Below are 21,314 nucleotides of genomic sequence, written 5' to 3'. Positions count from 1 at the left end.
CCTCACAACTCACAATCCCACCTAGTTTTGTGTCATCAGCAAACTTGGAAATATTACATTTGGTTTCCTCATCCAAATAATTGATATGTATTGTGAATAGCTGGGGCCCAAGCACTGATCCCTGCGGTACCCCACTAGTCACTGCCTGCCACCCTGAAAAAGACCCATTTATTCCCACTCTCTGTATCCTGTCTGTTAACCAATTTTCAATCCATGCCAGTATATTACCCCCAATCCCATGTGCTTTAATTTTGCACACTAACCTCTTATGTGGGACTTTCTCAAAGACCTTCTGAAAATCCAAATAAACCACATCCACTGGTTATCTATTCTACCAGTTACATCCTCAAAAAACTCCAGTAGGTTTGTCAAACATGATTTCCCTTTCATAAATCCATGTTGACTTTGTCTAATCCCGTTGATATTGTCCAAGTGTCCTGTTATCACATCCTTTATAATAGACTCTCGCATTTTCCCGACTACTGATGTTAGGCTAACCGGTCTGTAGTTTCCTGTTTTCTCTCTCCCCCCTTTTTTAAATAGTGATGATGTGGAGATGCCGGTGATGGAATGGGGTTGACAAATGTAAGCAATCTTACAACACCAGGTTATAGTCCAACTGTTTTATTTGAAAATCACAAGCTTTCAGAGGCTTTCTCCTTCATCAGGTGAGTGTGGGATTCCATGGAAGGTTACCGCATTTATAGTCAGAGAACAATACCTGGTGATTACAGATAATCTTTCCAACTGCCCGTTGTCAAGGCAATCAAAGTGTTCAGACAGAGTGGTGTTACCTACAGGACCACCGCATACACTAACGGCCAGAACACAAAACAGACAGAGAGAGAGAAACATCCGAAAGAAAGAGAAAGACAGAGAATGACCCGTTGTGTTAAAAACAGATAGCTTTTTTCTGCTGGTGGGGTTACGTGTAGCGTGACATGAACCCAAGATCCCAGTTGAGGCCGTCCTTATGGGTGCGGAACTTGGCTATCAATTTCTGTTCGACGATTTTGCGTTGTCGTGTGTCTCGAAGGCCGCCTTGGAGAACGCTTACCCGAAGATCGGTGGCTGAATGTCTTTGACTGCTGAAGTGTTCCCTGACTGGGAGGGAACCCTCCTGTCTGGCGATTGTTGCGCGGTGTCCGTTCATCCGTTGTCGCAGTGTCTGCATTGTCTCGCCAATGTACCATGCTCCGGGGCATCCTTTCCTGCAACGTATGAGGTAGACAATGTTGGCCGAGTCACAGGAGTATGAACCATGTACCTGGCGGGTGGTGTCCTCTCGTGTGATGGTGGTATCTGTGTCGATGATCTGGCATGTCTTGCAGAGGTTACCGTGGCAGAGTTGTGTGGTGTCGTGGACGCTGTTCTCCTGAAAGCTGGGTAATTTGCTGCGAACGATGGTCTGTTTTAAATAGTGGGGTTATATTTGCCACCCTCCAATCTGCAGGAACTGTTCCATAATCTATAGAATTTTGGAAGATGACAACCAATGCATCCACTATTTCCATGGTTACCTCTTTTAGTACTCTGGGATGCAGATTATCAGGCCCTGGAGATTTATCGGCTTTCAGTCCCATTAATTTCTCCAGCACTATTTTTTTATGAATACTAATTTCCTTTAATTCCTCCTTCTCACAAGTCCCTTGGTTCCCTAGCATTTCTGGGAAGTTTTTTGTGTCCTCTTCCATGAAGACAGAACCAAAGTATTTGTTTAATTGCTCTGCTATTTCCTTGTTCCCCATTAATTCATTAAATTCTCCTGTTTCTGACTGTAAGGGACCTACATTTGTCTTCACTAATCTTTTTCTTTTCACATACTTGTAGAAGCTTTTACAGTCCACTTTTATGTTCCTTGCTAGTTTACTTGCTGATTTCCCCTTTTAATCAATCTCTTGGTCCTTTTCTTGCTGAATTCCAAACTGCTCCCAATCCTCAGGCTTGCTATTTTTTCTGGCAACTTTATATGATTCCTTTTTGGATCTAATACTATCCTTAATTTCTTTTGTTAGCCATGGTTGGGCCACTTTTCCTTTTGTGTTTTTGCGCCAGAAAGGAATGTATAACTTTGTAATTCATGCATTCGTTCCTTAAATGTTAGCCATTGCCTAACCACCGTCATGCCTTTTAATGAAGCTTCCCAATCTATGATACCCAACTCACTCCTCATACCTTCGTAGTTTTGTTTGTTTAGATTTAGGACCCTAGTTTCGGATTGAACGACTTCACTTTCTATCTTAATGAAGAATTCTATCATGTTATGGTCACTCTTCCCTAAAGGACCCCGCACAACAAGATTATTAATTAACCCCTTCTCATTGCACAATACCCAATCTAGGATAGCCTGTTCCTTAGTTGTTTATTTGACAACAGTGCAGCAGTTTCTCCTTGATAACACTTGTGGCTTGAAGGAATTTGATTTATCCTTATTTAGAATTCAGGAGATTTTCTTCAGCCCCCTTCCCATTGGAGTTTGCTGAAATGAAAGTTGAGGATGCTCTTGGTTTTGTGAAGTTGTATTTTCAGTCTTCCCAGGAGTCTGGGAGATTTTAAGTAATTGTGAGCATCGTGGAAAGGTCATACTTTCATAAATATCAGAATATGGGGTGTACACAGAACATAATAGTCTTCACATGAAGGAAAATCTGGGAGACTCCTTTTTTGTTCAAAGTACTCTCCCATCCCAGGGTCAGGCGATTCCAGAGAGGCCCTCAGGTTAGTTTGAAGTTACTTGTCCTTCCCACTCTTATTAATGAAGCCACTGCAGGCACCTGGGTGCATTCCGTGTAATTGAAAGCACTGGAGTTGCTCGGCAGGGAGGGACATAGGGGGAAAAAAAATTGGATAAGGGCCGTTTTTGGGTGCGGGTAGCGTGATGCGCTATTACCCCGTGCCCAATGACCCCTGCGCAGGCAGGACACGAGTTTCATCCGGCCTGAGTACTAACCTGCAATCAGGGTTCCCTTCTGGGCCTTGCATGTGGAATGAATGCAATTCTCACTTTCCACCAGCAGGGGGAGCCCAATCTCTTAAAGGGAGGATGTTTCTTAGAAATCTCTTAAAGGTAGATGGTACCTGTTTTTTTGCTGAAAATAACAGTCTACTGTCTGCACGGTGTCTGAACAGAGATCAGTCACCGCACATGTAAAACACAGGTCCCATCCCTATGTTTACACACTTATGAGTTATGTTAAAACATTGAATAAAGGTTGTGCACTACTAAATCCCACATCCTCCAATCTGCACACCAGACCTCACCAATCTGCCGATCTGAGTTGGTACCAGGCCTGTGAGAGTGCGTGCACCAAGGTTCTCTGATGATGCACTAGAGGCCTTGGTGCAAGAGGTGGACAGAAGGAGGGACATCCAATGTCCACAGAGGTGTCGGGTTGTGGGGGGTGGGGGCAAGAGACCCTCCAGACATATACCCAAAAGGCAGTGGAAGGCAGCGGGGACAAAGTTAATGCCAGGCGCACAGCATCGTGAACATGGATGCAGGGCAGGAAGAAGTTCAATACTTTGACATGAGTGGTCAAGGTGAGTGAGGTCAACTGTCAAGTGGCGTCTCCTACCAACTGGTCCACACACGACACCCCCATCACCCACATACCAACAAACTCTTTCTATCAGTACTCAACTCTTCCAACCAGATGCTTCCTCTCACCCTTACACATTACCAATGTTGCAAGCCGCCGAACCACAACTCACAGGCCACACACACCGGCCGGCACATCATCCAGACACACGTCCCACTTTCTTGCAGGAGAAGGTGGCGCATATCAGGAGGTAGCAAGTGGCAGTGGCATTTAGCCACTCGAGCCTGTTCCGCCATTCAGTGAGATCATGCTGTACCTGTGACCTCACTCCATATACCCGCCTTAGCCCCATATCCCTTAATACTCCTGGTTCACAGAAATCTATCAATCTCAGATTTAACATTCACAATTGAGCTAACATTAACTGCCATCTGCAGAAGAGTGTTCCAAACTTCTCCCACCCTTTGCGTGTAGAAGCATTTCCAAACTTCACTCCTCCACGTCCTGGCTCTAAATGTTAGGCTATGCCCCCGAGTCCTAGTATTCAAGTCTAGGAGACCTCCAGAAACAGTTACAAATGTCTCGGCAACCAGAAGCAATAATCCAGCCACTAGCCTGTAAATCCTGAATGGTGCCTTTAAATAGCACCAGTGGGGGGCCTTCCTGGCACTTTAAGACCTGTTCAGATGGTCGGGGTTAAGACCGTGCGTTGAGTTGAGCTGTTAAGTCCCATAATGGTGTCTATCACTTTAAATCAGCGTAGCACACTGATTGAAACCATTTTCTCCCAACTTTACATGATTCCAGTGTTCATTATCTGCGCCTGCGCTTACTCCTATACCAAGATGGCGTCCGGCGCACGTCACGCTGGAAACGTGTGCGCAGAGCCAAGATGCCATCTTGGATGTCGGAGAGGCCGTGTAGTGCCGAAACAACGGGCGCTATACCGCTCATTTTCATGCCCATAGTACTTTAGGGACTCTATGGTGATAAGAAAATTAACAATTTCAAAAAACTAAATTAAATTAAGGTGAAAACAAAAGCAAAACCCAGCAGATGCTGGAAATCTGAAATAAAAACAGAAAATGATGGAAATACTGAGCATCTGTGGAGAGAGGAAGGCAGAGTTAATGTTTCAAGTCTCAGGACCCTTCATCAGAATCCGGTCCATGTCGCCTTGCTTCCTCTGCCGGGCGGGAAATAAAATTGCCGGAACGCTTTCCTGCCAGAATCCTGCTCCGAATTAAAATCCACTCCAATGATTCAGATCTGTTGAGGCCAATACACTTTCTACCTGTGAGATGCAACCAATTTGGATTGAATAATAGAGTTACATATAGTCTACAGCACAGAAACAGGCCATTCGGCCCAACTGGTCTACGCCAGCATTTATGCTCCACATGAGCCTCCTCCCTCCCTAATTCATCTCCCCTATCAACATATCCTTCTATTCCTTTCTCCCTCATGTGTTTATCCAGCTTCCCCTTAAATGCATCTCTGCTATTCACCTCAACTACTCCATGTGGTAGTGAGTTCCACATTCTTACCACTCTCTGGGTAAAGAAATTTCTCCTGAATTCCCTTTTGGATTTATTAGTGACTATTTTATATTTATGGCCCCGAGTTTCGACAGCTCCGGAATTGGAAACATTTTCTCTACATCTACCCTATCAAACCCTTTCATTATCTAAAGACCTCTATCAGGTCACCCCTCAGCCTTCTCTTTTTCTAGAGAAAAGTTCCCCAGCCTGATCAGCCTTTCCTGATACATGTATCCTCTCAGTTCTGGTATCATCCTTGTGAATCTTTTTTGCATCTTCTCCAATGCCTCTATGTCCTTTTTATAATATGGAGACCAGAACTGTGCACAATACTCCAAATGTGGTCTAACCAAAGTTCTATACAAGTATAATATAATTTCTCTGCTTTTCAATTCTATCCCTCTAGAAATGAACCCCAGTGCTTTGTTTGCTTTTTTTTATGGCCTTATTAACCTGTGTTACTACTTTTAGTGATTTTTGTAGCTGTATCCCTAGATCCCTTTACTCCTGTACCCCATTTAAACTCTTATTATCCCTAGGGAATGGCCTCCCTATTTTAATGCACCACCTCACACTTATCTATATTGAAATGTATTTGCCAATTACACGCCCTTTCTGTAAGTTGATTAATGTCCTCTTGTAATTTGTCACATTCTTCCTCAGTATTAACTACACCCCCCAATCTGGTGTCGTCTGCAAATTTTAAAATTGTGCTTCCAATTCCTGAGTCCAAATCATTTATGTAAATGGTGAACAACAGTGGTCCCAGTACCGATCCTTGTAGAACACCACTTCCCACCTTTGTCCAGTCTGAGTAACTACTCTTAACTCCTACTCTCTGTTTTCTGTTTTGTAGTCAGCTTGCTATCCATTCTGCTATTTGTTCCCAGACTTCCATGCTCTGACCTTAGTCATAGTCTATTATACCTTATCGAAGGCATTTTGAAAATCCAAACATCTACTGCATTGCCCTTTTCTACTCTTTCTGTTACTTCTTCAAAGAATTCAATAAGGTTGATCAAGCATAAGCCACAGACAATGCACACATAACAGATAGACAACACATAAACACACACACAATACAGACACACAACACATAAACATACACACAATACAGACACACAACACATAAACACACACAACACACACACACAAAATATACACAACACATAAACACATACAATACTTAATCACACACACACAATAGACACATACACTGCATAAACACACACAATACACACAACACAGACACAACATATAAACAAGTGCACACACAACACATACAGCACATATAGAACACACACACATGACACATACACAACAAATAAACACACACACAGACACCACACACTACACAACACAATGCACACAACACAAACACACAAACAATACACACACAACACAGACATACACAACACAATACACACACAACACATAAACACAAACACAATATACACAATATGCAAACAACACATATAGAACACAAACACACGCACACAATACACATACAACATATACATAATAAATGAAAAGACACAACACAAACACACACAGATAATACATACAACATATTCACAACACAAACACACAGACAATGCACACACACAACACACAGTACACACACACAACACATACACAATACTCACACAATACATGCACACAACACATACACAATATAAAAACAGGCACACAACACACACAAAACAAAAACACACAAAACATGTAAACGCATACACACAACACATGCACAACACTTAATCACACACTCTCAATGAACACACACAAAAAACACACACAATACACACATTGCATATACACAACACACACAGTAGACGCATACACAACAGATACATAACACAAACACACACATAGTACACACACATTACACACAATACATAAACACACACACAACACATACACAGTACATAAACACACACATACAATACACACGCAACACATACACAACACACACACAGTACTCACACATCACATACACAATGCATAAAAACATATCGAACAAAATACACAAAACAAATACACAAACATGCGCACCACACATACACAACACTAAAACATGCACACAAACATATACAACACATTCACGACACACTCACAACACATACACAGCACATAAACACATACAGACAATATACACACACAACTCACACACATCACATATACAGACACAAAATACACACAACACATGAACACTATACACAATATACAAACACACACACATCACATCAACACACATAGGCAATACACACACAACAAATACACATCACATCAACAGACACAAACACACACACACAATACATACACAACAGATAAACACACAATACAAACACACACACAATACATACACAACACACAAACACACACAATACATACTCAATACATGAATAGACACACACAGACAATACATATATACATAACACAGACACAACACATAAACACATACACATTACACAACCACAGCACACAAACCAAAGACCCACACAACACATATACAACACATTAACACACAACACACACACACAATGCACACACAACACATACAGAACGCACACACAACACATACAGAACGCACACACAACACATACAGAACGCACACACAATACACACACAACACTCACAACACAAACACTCCGACTATACACACAACACATACACAACACACACAATACACACAACACATGCACAACACAGAAACACACAAAGACAATACATACATAAGAACATAAGAAATAGGAGCAGGAGTAGGCCAATAGGCCTCTCGAGCCTGCTCCGCCATTCAATAAGATCATGGCTGATCTGATCCTAACCTCAAATTTAAATTCATGTCCAATTTCCTGCCCGCTCCCCGTAACCCCTAATTCCCTTTACTTCTAGGAAACTGTCTATTTCTGTTTTAAATTTATTTAATACACAACACATTCACATCATATAAACATACACAAAAAATGCACACAACCCATACGCAACACATAAACACACACAAAGAATGCACACGCATACACAACACACAAACACACAATGCATACTCAATACATGAACAAACACACACAGACAATACATATATACATAACACAGACACAACACACAAACCAAAGACCCACACAACACATATACAACACATAAACACACAACACACACACACACAATATGCACACACAACACATACAGTACGCACACACAATACACACACAACACTCACAACACAAACACTCCGACAATACACATAACACATACACAACACACACAATACACACAACACAGAAACACACATGAACACACAAAGACAATACATACACAACACATTCACAACATATAAACATATACAAAAAATGCACACAACCCATATGCAACACATAAACACACACAAAGAATGCACACACATACACAACACAAACACACACAGACAACACACACATACAACAAATACACAACACATAAACAAACACACAATATAACCACGCACACAATACACAATACATAAACACACACAACACATACATAAACACACATAACACATACACAACACAAACACACACAACACATATACTATGTGAACAGACTCACAACACATAACAACACAAACACACACAGACAATATATGAACACACAACACATACACAACACAAGCACACACAATGCACACACATAGAACACACAGTACATATTCATACAACACATACACATCACAAACACGCATATAACACTCACACAATAAATGTACATAAACACACATACACAATACACACACAACACATAATACACACAATACACAACACAAACACCCACAATACATAAACACATAAGCACAAACACACCATGAACACACACAACACAACACATTATCACACACACAATACACACCCACAACATACGCACAATACACACAACACAAATACACACAATACATATACACAATACACACACAACACATACCACGTACACATGAATACACACACAATAAACACACAACATATACACAACATGCACAAAACAATACAACACAAACATGTTCACAATATGCACACAACATAATAACACCACATCACAAACATATCAGCACGCAAGGACAATACACACACATAATACACACACACAGACAAAACACACATGTGGCACATAAACACACATGTGGCACATAAACACACATGTGGCACATAAACACACACACGTGGCACATAAACACACACACGTGGCACATAAACACACACACGTGGCACATAAACACACACAATACAAATACAATACACACAACACATAATCACACATACACAACACCTAATCACACACAATATACACACAACACGTGGTCATACACAGATAATAGAGAACAACACACACAATACATACACAACACATACACAACACAAACACACACAATACACACACAACATATACCACACACAGATGTACACACACACACACCATACACAATACATATACACACATAGAACAAACAGAACACATACACAACACATAAACACACATGCAATACACACAACACATACACAACACACAAACAATACACACAGTACACACTCATACAACACATACACACTGTATACACATGCAAACACATATACAATACAAACACACACACAACACATACACAACACGTACACATACTACCTGCACAACAATTACACACAACAAACAGAACACATAAACAACACATAAACACAACACACACACATGCACACAACACAGCATATACACAACACATACACACAATACCCACCATATACACACAGAACACACACTACGTACAACACATACACACAACATACACAATACATAAACACATAGCAAACATAATTCACACACAACACACACAACTCACAAACACAACACATACACAGCACATAAACACACACAACACAAACCATAAACACACACTACACACACCACATACACAAACAACATATACATATCACATACACGCACAAAACATAGACAACACATAAACACACACTCACTCACAAACGCAACCTACATCTCACACATTCACAAACTCATTGGCCCCGATATTAGAATGGAGTTGGGATTGCAGTGGGGGGGTGATTGGGTGCGTGGGTAACCCGCCCAATAAAAAATGTCCATTTCGCACGCAATTGCGAATCAGTTGGTGCCACTTAACGTGGCTACCGGGTTTGCCATCTGAAAGCTGTGCAGCGGACAGACTGCGGGCAGACTGCGAACCCACATCACAGGTTGTCAGCTGGAGGAGCTCTATTTAAAGGGGTAGTCCTCCAATGGCTTCTCCCGGAGCAAACACCGACACACCACAATGGAGCAGCACGGGGGCAAGGCTGCTCCAAGATTCAACGATGACTCACTCCAGGTGCTACTGGATGGGGTGAGGTGGAGGAGGGATCTGTTCTACCTGGCGGATGGGAGGAAGTGGCCTCGAGGTGGCAGAGGAGGTCACCAGCAGCAGCAACATCTCCCATACCTGGATCCAGTGCAGGAAGCGTTTCAATGACCTAACTAGGTCAGTCAAAGTGAGTACACTTACTCATTCTCCTGCACTCCGTCTTCCACATCACCGCCCCCACCCCCCAACTCATTCTGCACTGCTGACACTACTCTATCACATCACTCCTCACACCCACTCAAAGCTCATCCTCAACTTACCTGCTCTTCCTCAGCACTTCCTCACCTCCCCCGTACTCATCCCACCTCTACAACTCAACCCAATCCTCATACAATGTCATGGCTCTGTCTCATACTCACCCTCTGATGCATCTCATACTGCACCCAAACCAATGCATTCATCGGTTGGCCACGTCACCATCACTCACTCACGCGTCTCTACTTTCTCCCCTTATGCACAGGAGAGGGAGAGGACCAGAGGGGGGCCACAACAAATCGTCGTCCTCACAGACGCAGAGCAGGAGGAGCTGGAGCTCATCCGAACCCTCGAGTGCCTGTCCATCGAGGACGCCAAGACTGGCACCCGACAAACATCTGGTGACAGAACTTTAACATTCAGCACACACAATATGATTTGATGTCGCAACATGACACATCTGTGATGATGCTTGATATTGCCTTCTGTTCTCTTACAGGCCCTTCAGCGACCGCAGTGACGGCAGAGGGCGATTCCTCAGAGGAGCTCTCGGCCTCTGAGGGTCCATCATAGTGAGCCATCCACCAGTGCAGGTACTCACAACTCGGTGGGTCCTACTCCTCAGTTGGCACCTGGTGAGTTACCACACACGTGAGCACGAGCAGACCCTGGTGGCAGGGGCAGCTGCGGAGAGTCCGCATCGGTGGGAGCACTCTTCTCCAGGTTCTGCTCAGCTGGACGCAGATGCTGAACCCTGGGAGTCATCCTTTAAAAGGAGAACGATCGAGGGACAGCAGCACATTTGCGAGGTGCTGGAACAGGTGCCACGCACACTCTCCACAATAGTGCAGAGGATGGAGGAGTCCAACTCCTGCACGAGTGGAATGGTGGCACAGATAAGAGAGGGCATCTCTGAGATACTGTCACGGGTAAGTGCGGGAATGTCTGCGATGGAGGGAAGGTTAGCCTCCATCAAGCTTCAAACACAACTCACAAATGAGTCCATTCAGGCCCTGTCAACGGCCGTTCGGACTCAGGGTGAACAACATTCTGCTGCCTTAAACAGGCAGATACACTAGCACTGGCCTTACAAGGCATCATACATGTCTTCCAAACTGTTGTTCAGCAGAGTGGTAGGAGCGATGTGGGCCCAGGGGAGGGATGATGGCGAAAGGGGACATGGAAGTGGGGACACCACTCAAAGCGCTCCCACATTTCACCCCCCTCTCAACCAGTACCCGTAATGCTGCCTCCTCTCCTGGTGGCCGAGTCTACCCCTGCACAGGTGCAGGTGGAGCAGCCTTTGGAGGGGCCCTCGCGGGCTCCAAAACCCAGATGGCGTAGGCCCAAAGCATCTAATCAGTCAGGGCATGAACACGAGCAACCTGCCACTACCTCTGCTGCAGCCACAGGGGATGCACCATGTAGAAGTCGTCGGAAGCAAAAGGCGAAGGTTTTGTAAGCACAAAGGGGATACACAAGGGTGGTTGACAGTTGGTCATATTTTTTATTTATATTTGCTTTTTGTTAAACTCACATTAAATATTATGATTGTCACCACTACTGCCACGTCTTGGCCATTCTCGACTGGCTTTTCTAATAGGGCCATTTCATGAGGTTCACCATGAATGGCCAACACTTGATGCCACCCATTGGGTCACACTACAGTGGGTGTATGTGTAGTTGCAGGACTGTTTTGTGCAGGGGGGGTTGGGGGGTGCTGTTGTGGGTGCTGCTCTATCCAGGTGGTTTGAGGACTGGACTCTTCACATTTTTTGATGTTAGGAGAACCGTTCACATATCAGTGCGTCCCTGGCCTCTACTCTGCCCATAGGTTGCTCCTGCTCCTCGTGCTCCTCCTGCTCCTGCTTCTCCTCCTCCTCCTCCTCCTCCGCCTCCTCCTCCTGCTCCTCCTCCTCCTCCTGCTTCTCCTCCACCTCCTCCTCCTCCTCCTCCTCCTCCTCCTCCTCCTGCTCCTCCTCCTCCTCCTGCTTCTCCTCCACCTCCTCCTCCTCCTGCTCCTGCTTCTCCTCCTCCTCCTCCTCCTGCTCCTCCTCCTCCTGCTCCTCCTCCTCCTCCTGCTTCTCCTCCACCTCCTCCTCCTCCTCCTCCACCTCCTCCTCCTCCTCCTCCTCCTCCTGCTCCTCCTCCTCCTCCTCCTCCTCCTGCTCCTCCTTCTCCTCCACCTCCTCCTCCTCCTCCTGCTCCTCCTCCTCCTCCTCCTCCTGCTCCTCCTCCTCCTCCCCCTCCCCCTCCTCAATGTGGGTGGCAGATGTGGATGGGGCCTCCTCAGGCGGCACCCCTCTCTGTTGTGCCATTTTATGCAGGGCACACACACGACTATAATGCGTCCCACTCTGTCTGGTGTGTATTGAAGCACTCCCCCAGAACGATCAAGGCACCTTGCATCTTGAGCAGCAGAAGGGAAAAAAAATCTCCCTTGTGCCTAAAATTGCAATTGAGCATGCTCAATTGTAGACCTGGTGGTGATGCGGCTGTCATTATATCGACGCTGTTGCTCGGTGATGGGGTTCCTCACCGTGTGTGCAGGGGTATCCGTTGTTCCCGAGAAGCCAGCCCTTAAGGGTGTTCGATGCATGAAAGAGGGTCGGGATGTTGGATTCCCGGAGAATGAAGGAGTCGTGGCAGCTGCCAGGGAATCTGGCGCACACGTGAAGGAATCTTTTGTGGTGGTCGCAAATGAGCTGAGTGTTGATGGAGTGATAGCCCTTCCAGTTGATGAACAGTCCTGGCTCGTGTGGAGGTGCTCGTATTACAATATGGGTGCAATCGATTACACCCTGCACCCGTGGGAAGCCAGCCACAGAGTGGAATCTCTGCCCTCTCCATCTGGCTGAGGTCATCCATGGGGAAGTTGATGTACTGCAAAACCCTGCGAAACAAGCCGTCGGTGACCTGCCTTATGTGTGCAGACGACTGAGAGATCCCGGCGATGTCACCAGTGACATCCTGGAACGATCCAGAGGCGAAGAAGTTGAGGGCAGTGGTGACTTTGACAGCGACAGGTAAGGAGATGCTGCTCGGCCCAGCCGGCAGCAGCTCAGCATGAAGGAGGCTGCAGATGTCTGTGATTACCTGACGACTCACTCTGAGCCTCCGTATGCACTGCTCCTCAGAGAGGTCCAGGAAGCTGATCCTCGGTCTGTAGACCCTGTGGCGAGGGTAGTGCCTCCTGCGACGTTGCTCTCTCTGTTGTTGCCCTCCGTGCTCTTGTGCAGGTGTTTGTGGTGCAGCACCGTGTCGTGGAGCTCCACGTAGCGGAGGTGGACGCCGTGCCTGGCGATGATGGTGATGTTGCTCGTCCTCGGTTGTCGTGCTGAATGCAGCCATGACGCCCCCCATCCTAACGGTGTGAGTTTGAGTTTGTCTGCAAAGTAGTTAAATATGTTTGAACAGCAGAATTTTGAGTAGAAAGTAAGAATTTTCAGTGAAAACACAAAGATCTCGCAGCCAAAACTTTGTCTGAAAGAACAGAGTGCCCTGCTGCAATAAATGACCTTTTCTCCCCATCTGTCAAATAAGCATTTGAATGTCTCACTGGCTGCCGGCTGAAACACGTCTGTTGCAACACGGAGTGTTTCCCACAGCACGGGAAACACGCTGAGGATCCTTCAAAATGGCACCCCTGCCAAAATGTGGAGAAAATTAAGTAGTTCAACTATTTAAACTATCTCGACAACAGTGTAAAGTGTTATCCTGCCGGCTTTAATTGCCGGTGGGACTTCCTCATTCAGGAGATGCACACACCCAGACGGGTCACTGGGCGACCCGGAAGTCTGCGGGTTGGAGCCGGACACTGAACCCGAACGGGATTTCCCTGATTTTCGGAGCCCCCCATGCCCCCAACGCACCCGCAATGTCCCGAGAAAATCGAGCCCATTCTATTTAATCAACTGCACCTTTAGGCACAAGGGAGATTTTTTTTCTCTTCCAGAAGGATACCTGTGGTTTTCTAATCTGCGAGAATCCATTGCAAATCCCACATGACTTTTAGAAGGAATTGGCCGAGTGCCAGCAATGGCCTTTTCTCAGTGTATATTTTCTTAAATTCTAAGCACAGCCCAAGAGTAGCTGAGGAAAGAGCTGCAGCATTTTCATTCCTTCTCTTCAAAGACATACAATGTTAGCTATGTAGGTGTGTCCATACGAATATGTATAATGTTAAAGAAAATTGCAGGACTGCTTCATATCTATCAAGATATCCATCTAAGTATTTTTTCATATGAGGTCCCAAACTTTTTCATGTTTATTTTTCAGGTCAACCCAGCCCCATATTATGAGGCTTGTGTACGTGATGCATGTGCCTGTGACACTGGTGGGGATTGTGAATGTTTCTGCACAGCTGTAGCTGCCTACTCTTTGGCCTGCAGTATGGTCGGGGTGTGCATTTCCTGGAGGAACCCTGAAGTTTGTCGTGAGTAATATTCTGCTTTCATTCAATTTTAGGTTTGGGAGGGTATCTAATGCCAGTATTTTCCACCCAGACCCTCACCTCAGGGTTATTCACCATCCACAGCTGAGAGGTCAGGCCCCTAAGTTACACCTGGATTAACCTTGAAATTTACACCAATCTTCTCGTCGGTGAGTTACGCTGAAATTTCCTGAGAATCTCATTCGCATCATCAAAACCACCTTAAAACAAGTGTGAATCAGTGCAAACAGGCAAAGAAAGCACCAAACCGACACCATATTCCTTCTTAAAGACCCCCTTTATGCAAGAAAATTACAATTTGAAGCCATCAAATTATCATTTATACACATTAGGTACAGCATGTTTAAAAAAATGCAGTTTCTAAAGCCTTCAATTTTGAATGTAACTCACTCTGATGCTGTAAAAGTGCATTCAAAGATACAATAACACAGTGCAGGTCTCAGTGAGAAATAGTAAAAAGTCACTTTAAAAATGGCCATAAAACAACTGATATGTGACTGTGGGTCGTGCTGTGCCTCCAGTTTGCAGCATAAATTTACAGCCCCTTCACAACTGGCATGAACGGAGGAAACTCACATTCTCTGGTGTTTTGCATTGGCTGGAGCTGTGATAATGTGCGGCGGACGATTTCAGCCGATGGTTTCGCTGAATCGGCAGAAAAGATCAATGAAACTCGGGTATTCCATAAAAATGGGCCGAAGTAACTTGCACCCAAATTTCCTCGGCATTATACCATTCTCATGCCGTTGATTCGCTGCAAGTTCTCACGGAATTTCAGGCCAGTGGTAGAATTTCATTTTCACCGCCTGGGTGGTAAACTGGTGGAGTGCATCGCCTGCCCGATATAGAAGCCGAGGCAGTGAAGATGAGAATTTACCCCATGGTGCTTGAATAACAAGAAGAAAAACTCAGCAGATTAATTCTCTCTTTTCAGCTCTGTTTTGTGATTATTATAATCCTAATGATGAGTGCGAATGGCACTATGCACCTTGTGGGATTCCATGTATGAAAACGTGCCAAAATCCTGGTGGAGCATGCTCCAAAATTATCCCCAAGCTTGAAGGTAATATTTCTACTCATTCATTAATATGATAATTTAATTTATTATTTTATTAGATGTTTATTTACAAGCTAAAATTACATAATTTCAGAAATATTTTGTTTGTTCCAGTCAAGTGAACAAAATCCATTACAGACTTTAATTGTGAAGGAAAATCATCCAAAAGATCAACTGTTTCACACTGCCCTGAACAATTTATTGAAATAACAAGTAGTCCGCTTGATCAGTACTTCATCCACTAGCCTAAACATCCACCCACCTCTATCACTGGCTTACCGTGGCCGCAGCGTGTACTATTTACAGGATGCACTGCAGCAACTCACCAAGGCTTGTTCTGCAGCATTTCCCAAACCCACAACCCACTTCGCCTAGAAGGACAAAGGCAACAGATGCACAGGAACATCATCATCTCCAAGTTTGTTTTAAAGTCACATGCCATCCTGACTTGGATGTGTATTGCTGTTCCTTCGTGGTTGTTGGGTCAAAATCCTAGAACTCCCTAACTAACAGCATTGTGAGAGTACCTTCACATCATTGACTGCAGCGATTCAAGAAGAAAGTACAGCACCTTCTCAAGGGTAACTAGGGATGGGCAATAAATGGCAGCATTTCCGGCGATGCCCACTTCCTGAGAATTAATTTGAAGAAAAAGAAACTACACAGCAGATTACATCAACAGTTAACAGGGTTAGATGTAGGGCGACCACTGAACAGCTACAGCTAAATTACTCTGTGATTAGGAGTGAATAAATCCGGTGGAGAGAAAACATGAGCCATTCATTTATCAGGAGCTCACTGATGTGGAGCTGACTACTGTTAGAGAGTGAGCAGTAATCTAACACCATTGTCACATCCCATAGGCTGCTACCCAGACTGTCCTGATGATAAGCCGTTTTTGGATGAGGAAAGTATGCAATGTGTTGCACTGGATCACTGTTCCTGTCATATTAATGGGAAACACTATGAGCCAGGCCAGACTGTGCCAAGCACTCAGAACTGTGAATCATGGTAAGTTTTACCATAAACATTCCGACATTTTCTTATTAATGGAACAATTATTGCATTAATAAAGATTCTTTTCTTTTTGTGGGGGAGGAGGGAAGAGTTTATTTTGTTTTGGGTGCGGGACACTGATGTTGGACAATGGGGAACTTTCTACTTTCGGAACTCAGTATTAACAGGAAATGTTCCTAACTCAATATAGCATGGGTTAGAGACAGAGCAAACTTTCTTCTACTTCAACCGTGTGTCTTTTCCTGCCACTACTTGGTGAATGTTTTCTCCTTTGTGAAGCACCCTCTGATATTCATTACGTGACAGGTGTTATTTAATTCCAAGTTCTTATTGACTGTCTTATAGGATTGCCAACTCTGGTAGGAGGCATTCCTGGAAGTTTGATCGCGTGACATTCTGACCACAAGACGTGTGTGATCATATGACGTCTGTAACTTTAATTGGGCCGGAATTTACTGTAACCGTTTGTTAGACTTGCCCTTTCCATGAGCTTTTGTACTGAAAGTTGCTTTTAGGGATCCAAACGGGCATTTGGGACCGATGTGAACAGGGCAAGCAACTATGTATCTCCTTAGCCAATCAGATTGAAGAATTGTTAATGAACAGCGCAGAGTCTGAACCAGGAAGCGTAAGTTCGAATAGTGAATTCAATGTCAAGTCAGGGACAGAAAGCAAAATAAAGAGATGGAAATAAAGATTGGTTTAAGAGAGACAGAAAAAGAGACAGAAAAAGGAAAAGTAAAAAGAATGTATTTACATTTTAAAAAAAATCTCCAACAGCAATTAAAAGCTGAAGGAATGAGAATCCACACTTGTAAAAGTTAATTTTCAGTGCCAGAGAGGTTGTTTGGCAGTAATTAAGACTTATCACGCCGTTAAAAAGGATACTTAGACTGAAAAGGACAAGCCCTAACTTTCTGTGGTGATTGTAAACAATTTTACAACACCATGTTATAGTCCAACAATTTTATTTTTAATTCCACAAGCTTTCGGAGGCTTCCTCCTTCCTCAGGTGGTGAAGGAAGGAGCAAGCCTCCGAAAGCTTGTGGAATTAAAAATAAAATTGTTGGACTATAACGTGGTGTTGTAAAATTGTTTACAATTGTCAACCCCAGTCCATCAAGGGGTACGGTAGCATAGTGGTTATGTTACTGAGCTAGTAATCCAGAGGCCTGGACTAAAATCCAGAGTCTTGAGTTCAAATCCCGCCACGGCAGCTGGCGAATTTAAATTCAATTAATTAAAAAATAAAATCTGGAATTAAAATACTAGTATCAGTGATGATGGCCATGAAACTACCGGATTGTCGTAAAAACCCATCTGGTTCACTAATGTCCTTTAGGGAAGGAAACCTGCCGCCCTTACCCGGTCTGGCCTATATGTGACTCCAGACCCACAGCAATGTGGTTGATTCTTAATTGCCCTCTGAAATGGCCTAGCAAGCCACTCAGTTGTAAAATCTCGCTACGAAAAGTCATAATAAGAATAAAACCGGACGGACCACCCGGCATCGGACCACTAGGCACCGGACACGACAACGGCAAAACACCAAGCCCAGTCGACCCTGCAAATCCTCCTCATGACCTTCTGGGGACTTGTGCCAAAATTTGGAGAGCTGTCCCACAGACTAGTCAAGCAACAGCCTGACAGAGCCAGACTCACAGAATCATACCTTTCAGCCAACGTCCCAGACTCTTCCATCACCATCCCTGGGTATGTCCTGACCCACCGGCAGGACAGACCCACCAGAGGTGGCGGTGCAGTGATATACAGTCAGGAGGGAGTGGCCCTGGGAGTCCTCAACATTGACTCTGGACCCCATGAAATCTCATGGCATCAGGTCAAACATGGGCAAGGAAACCTCCTGCTGATTACCACCTACCGCCCTCCCTCAGCTGATGAATCAGTCCTCCTCCATGTTGAGCACCACTTGGAGGAAGCACTGAGGGGAGCAAGGGCACAAAATGTACTCTGGGTGGGGGACTTCAATGTCCATCACCAAGAGTGGCTCGGGAGCACCACCACTGACCGAGCTGGCCGAGTCCTGAAGGACACAGCTGCTAGACTGGGCCTGCGGCAGGTGGTGAGCGAACCAACACGAGGGAAAAACTTACTTGACCTCGTCCTCACCAATCTACCTGTCGCAAATGCATCTGTCCATGACAGTATTGGTAGGAGTGACCACCGCACAGTCCTTGTGGAGATGAAATCCCGTCTTCGCACTGAGGACACCATCCAACGTGTTGTGTGGCACTACCACCGTGCTAAATGGGATAGATTCAGAACAGATCTAGCAGCTCAAAACTGGGCATCCATGAGGCGCTGTGGGCCATCAGCACAATCTGTAACCTCATGGCCCGGCATATTCCTCACTCTACCATTACCAACAAGCCAGGGGATCAACCCTGGTTCAATGAGGAGTGTAGAAGAGCATGCCAGGAGCAGCACCAGGCGTACCGAAAAATGAGGTGCCAACCTGGTGAAGCTACAACTCAGGACTACATGCATGCTAAACAGCGGAAGCAACATGCTAAGACAGAGCTAAGCGATTCCACAACCAACGGATCAGATCAAAGCTCTGCAGTCCTGCCACATCCAGTCGTGAATGGTGGTGGACAATTAAACAACTAACGGGAGGAGGAGGCTCTGCAAACATCCCCATTCTCAATGATGGCGGAGTCCAGCACGTGAGTGCAAAAGACAAGGCTGAAGCGTTTGCAACCATCTTCAGCCAGAAGTGCCGAGTGGATAATCCATCTCAGCCTCCTCCCGATATCCCCACCATCATGGAAGCCAGTCTTCAGCCAATTCGATTCACTCCACGTGATATCAAGAAACGGCTGAGTGCACTGGATAGAGCAAAGGCCATGGGCCCCGACAACATCCCAGCTGTAGTGCTGAAGACTTGTGCTCCAGAACTAGCTGCGCCTCTAGCCAAGCTGTTCCAGTACAGCTACAACACTGGCATCCACCCGACAATGTGGAAAATTGCCCAGGTATGTCCTGTCCACAAAAAGCAGGACAAATCCAATCTGGCCAATTACCGCCCCATCAGTCTACTCTCAATCATCAGCAAAGTGATGGAAGGTGTCGTCGACAGTGCTATCAAGCGGCACTTACTCACCAATAACCTGCTCACCGATGCTCAGTTTGGGTTCCGCCAGGACCACTCGGCTCCAGACCTCATTACAGCCTTGGTCCAAACATGGACAAAAGAGCTGAATTCCAGAGGTGAGGTGAGAGTGACTGCCCTTGACATCAAGGCAGCATTTGACCGAGTGTGGCACCAAGGAGCCCTAGTAAAATTGAAGTCAATGGGAATCAGGGGGAAAACTCTCCAGTGGCTGGAGTCATACCTAGCACAAAGGAAGATGGTAGTGGTTGTTGGAGGCCAATCATCTCAGCCCCAGGGCATTGCTGCAGGAGTTCCTCAGGGCAGTGTCCTCGGCCCAACCATCTTCAGCTGCTTCATCAATGACCTTCCCTCCATCATAAGGTCAGAAATGGGGATGTTCGCTGATGACTGCACAGTGTTCAGTTCCATTCGCAACCCCTCAGATAATGAAGCAGTCCGAGCCTGCATGCAGCAAGACCTGGACAACATCCAGGCTTGGGCTCATAAGTGGCAAGTAACATTCGCGCCAGATAAGTGCCAGGCAATGACCATCTCCAACAAGAGAGAGTCTAACCACCTCCCCTTGATATTCAACGGCATTACCATCGCCGAATCCCCCACCATCAACATCCTGGGGGTCACCATTGACCAGAAACTTAACTGGACCAGCCATATAAATACTGTGGCTACGAGAGCAGGTCAGAGGCTGGGTATTCTGCGGCGAGTGACTCACCTCCTGACTCCCCAAAGCCTTTCCACCATCTACAAGGCACAAGTCAGGAGTGTGATGGAATACTCTCCACTTGCCTGGATGAGTGCAGCTCCAACAACACTCAAGAAGCTCGACACCATCCAAGATAAAGCAGCCCGCTTGATTGGCACCCCATCCACCACCCTAAACATTCACTCCCTTCACCGCCGGCGCACTGTGGCTGCAGTGTGCACCATCCACAGGATGCACTGCAGCAACTCGCCAAGGCTTCTTCGACAGCACCTCCCAAACCCGCG

The 21,314-nt window shown here is 45.3% G+C and overlaps 1 protein-coding gene across 1 annotated transcript in view; it reads left to right on the top strand.

Moving 5' to 3' along the window:
- LOC137307993 (mucin-2-like) overlaps positions 1-17,591 on the top strand; it is a 90,918-nt gene extending 73,327 nt beyond the window's left edge. Inside the window, exons 24-27 of the mRNA XM_067976962.1 lie at positions 14,943-15,099; positions 16,052-16,180; positions 17,038-17,185; positions 17,537-17,591. Coding sequence (XP_067833063.1) covers positions 14,943-15,099; positions 16,052-16,180; positions 17,038-17,185; positions 17,537-17,591 — 489 coding nt within the window. The remainder of the gene's footprint in view (positions 1-14,942; positions 15,100-16,051; positions 16,181-17,037; positions 17,186-17,536) is intronic.
- Positions 17,592-21,314: the final 3,723 nt, after the last annotated feature.

This window comes from Heptranchias perlo, unplaced genomic scaffold, assembly GCF_035084215.1.
Source record: "Heptranchias perlo isolate sHepPer1 unplaced genomic scaffold, sHepPer1.hap1 HAP1_SCAFFOLD_117, whole genome shotgun sequence".
In the NCBI taxonomy this organism is placed as follows: domain Eukaryota; kingdom Metazoa; phylum Chordata; class Chondrichthyes; order Hexanchiformes; family Hexanchidae; genus Heptranchias; species Heptranchias perlo.
Note: the sequence above shows the minus strand (reverse complement) of the source record. Positions and strands in the feature narration are given on the sequence as shown.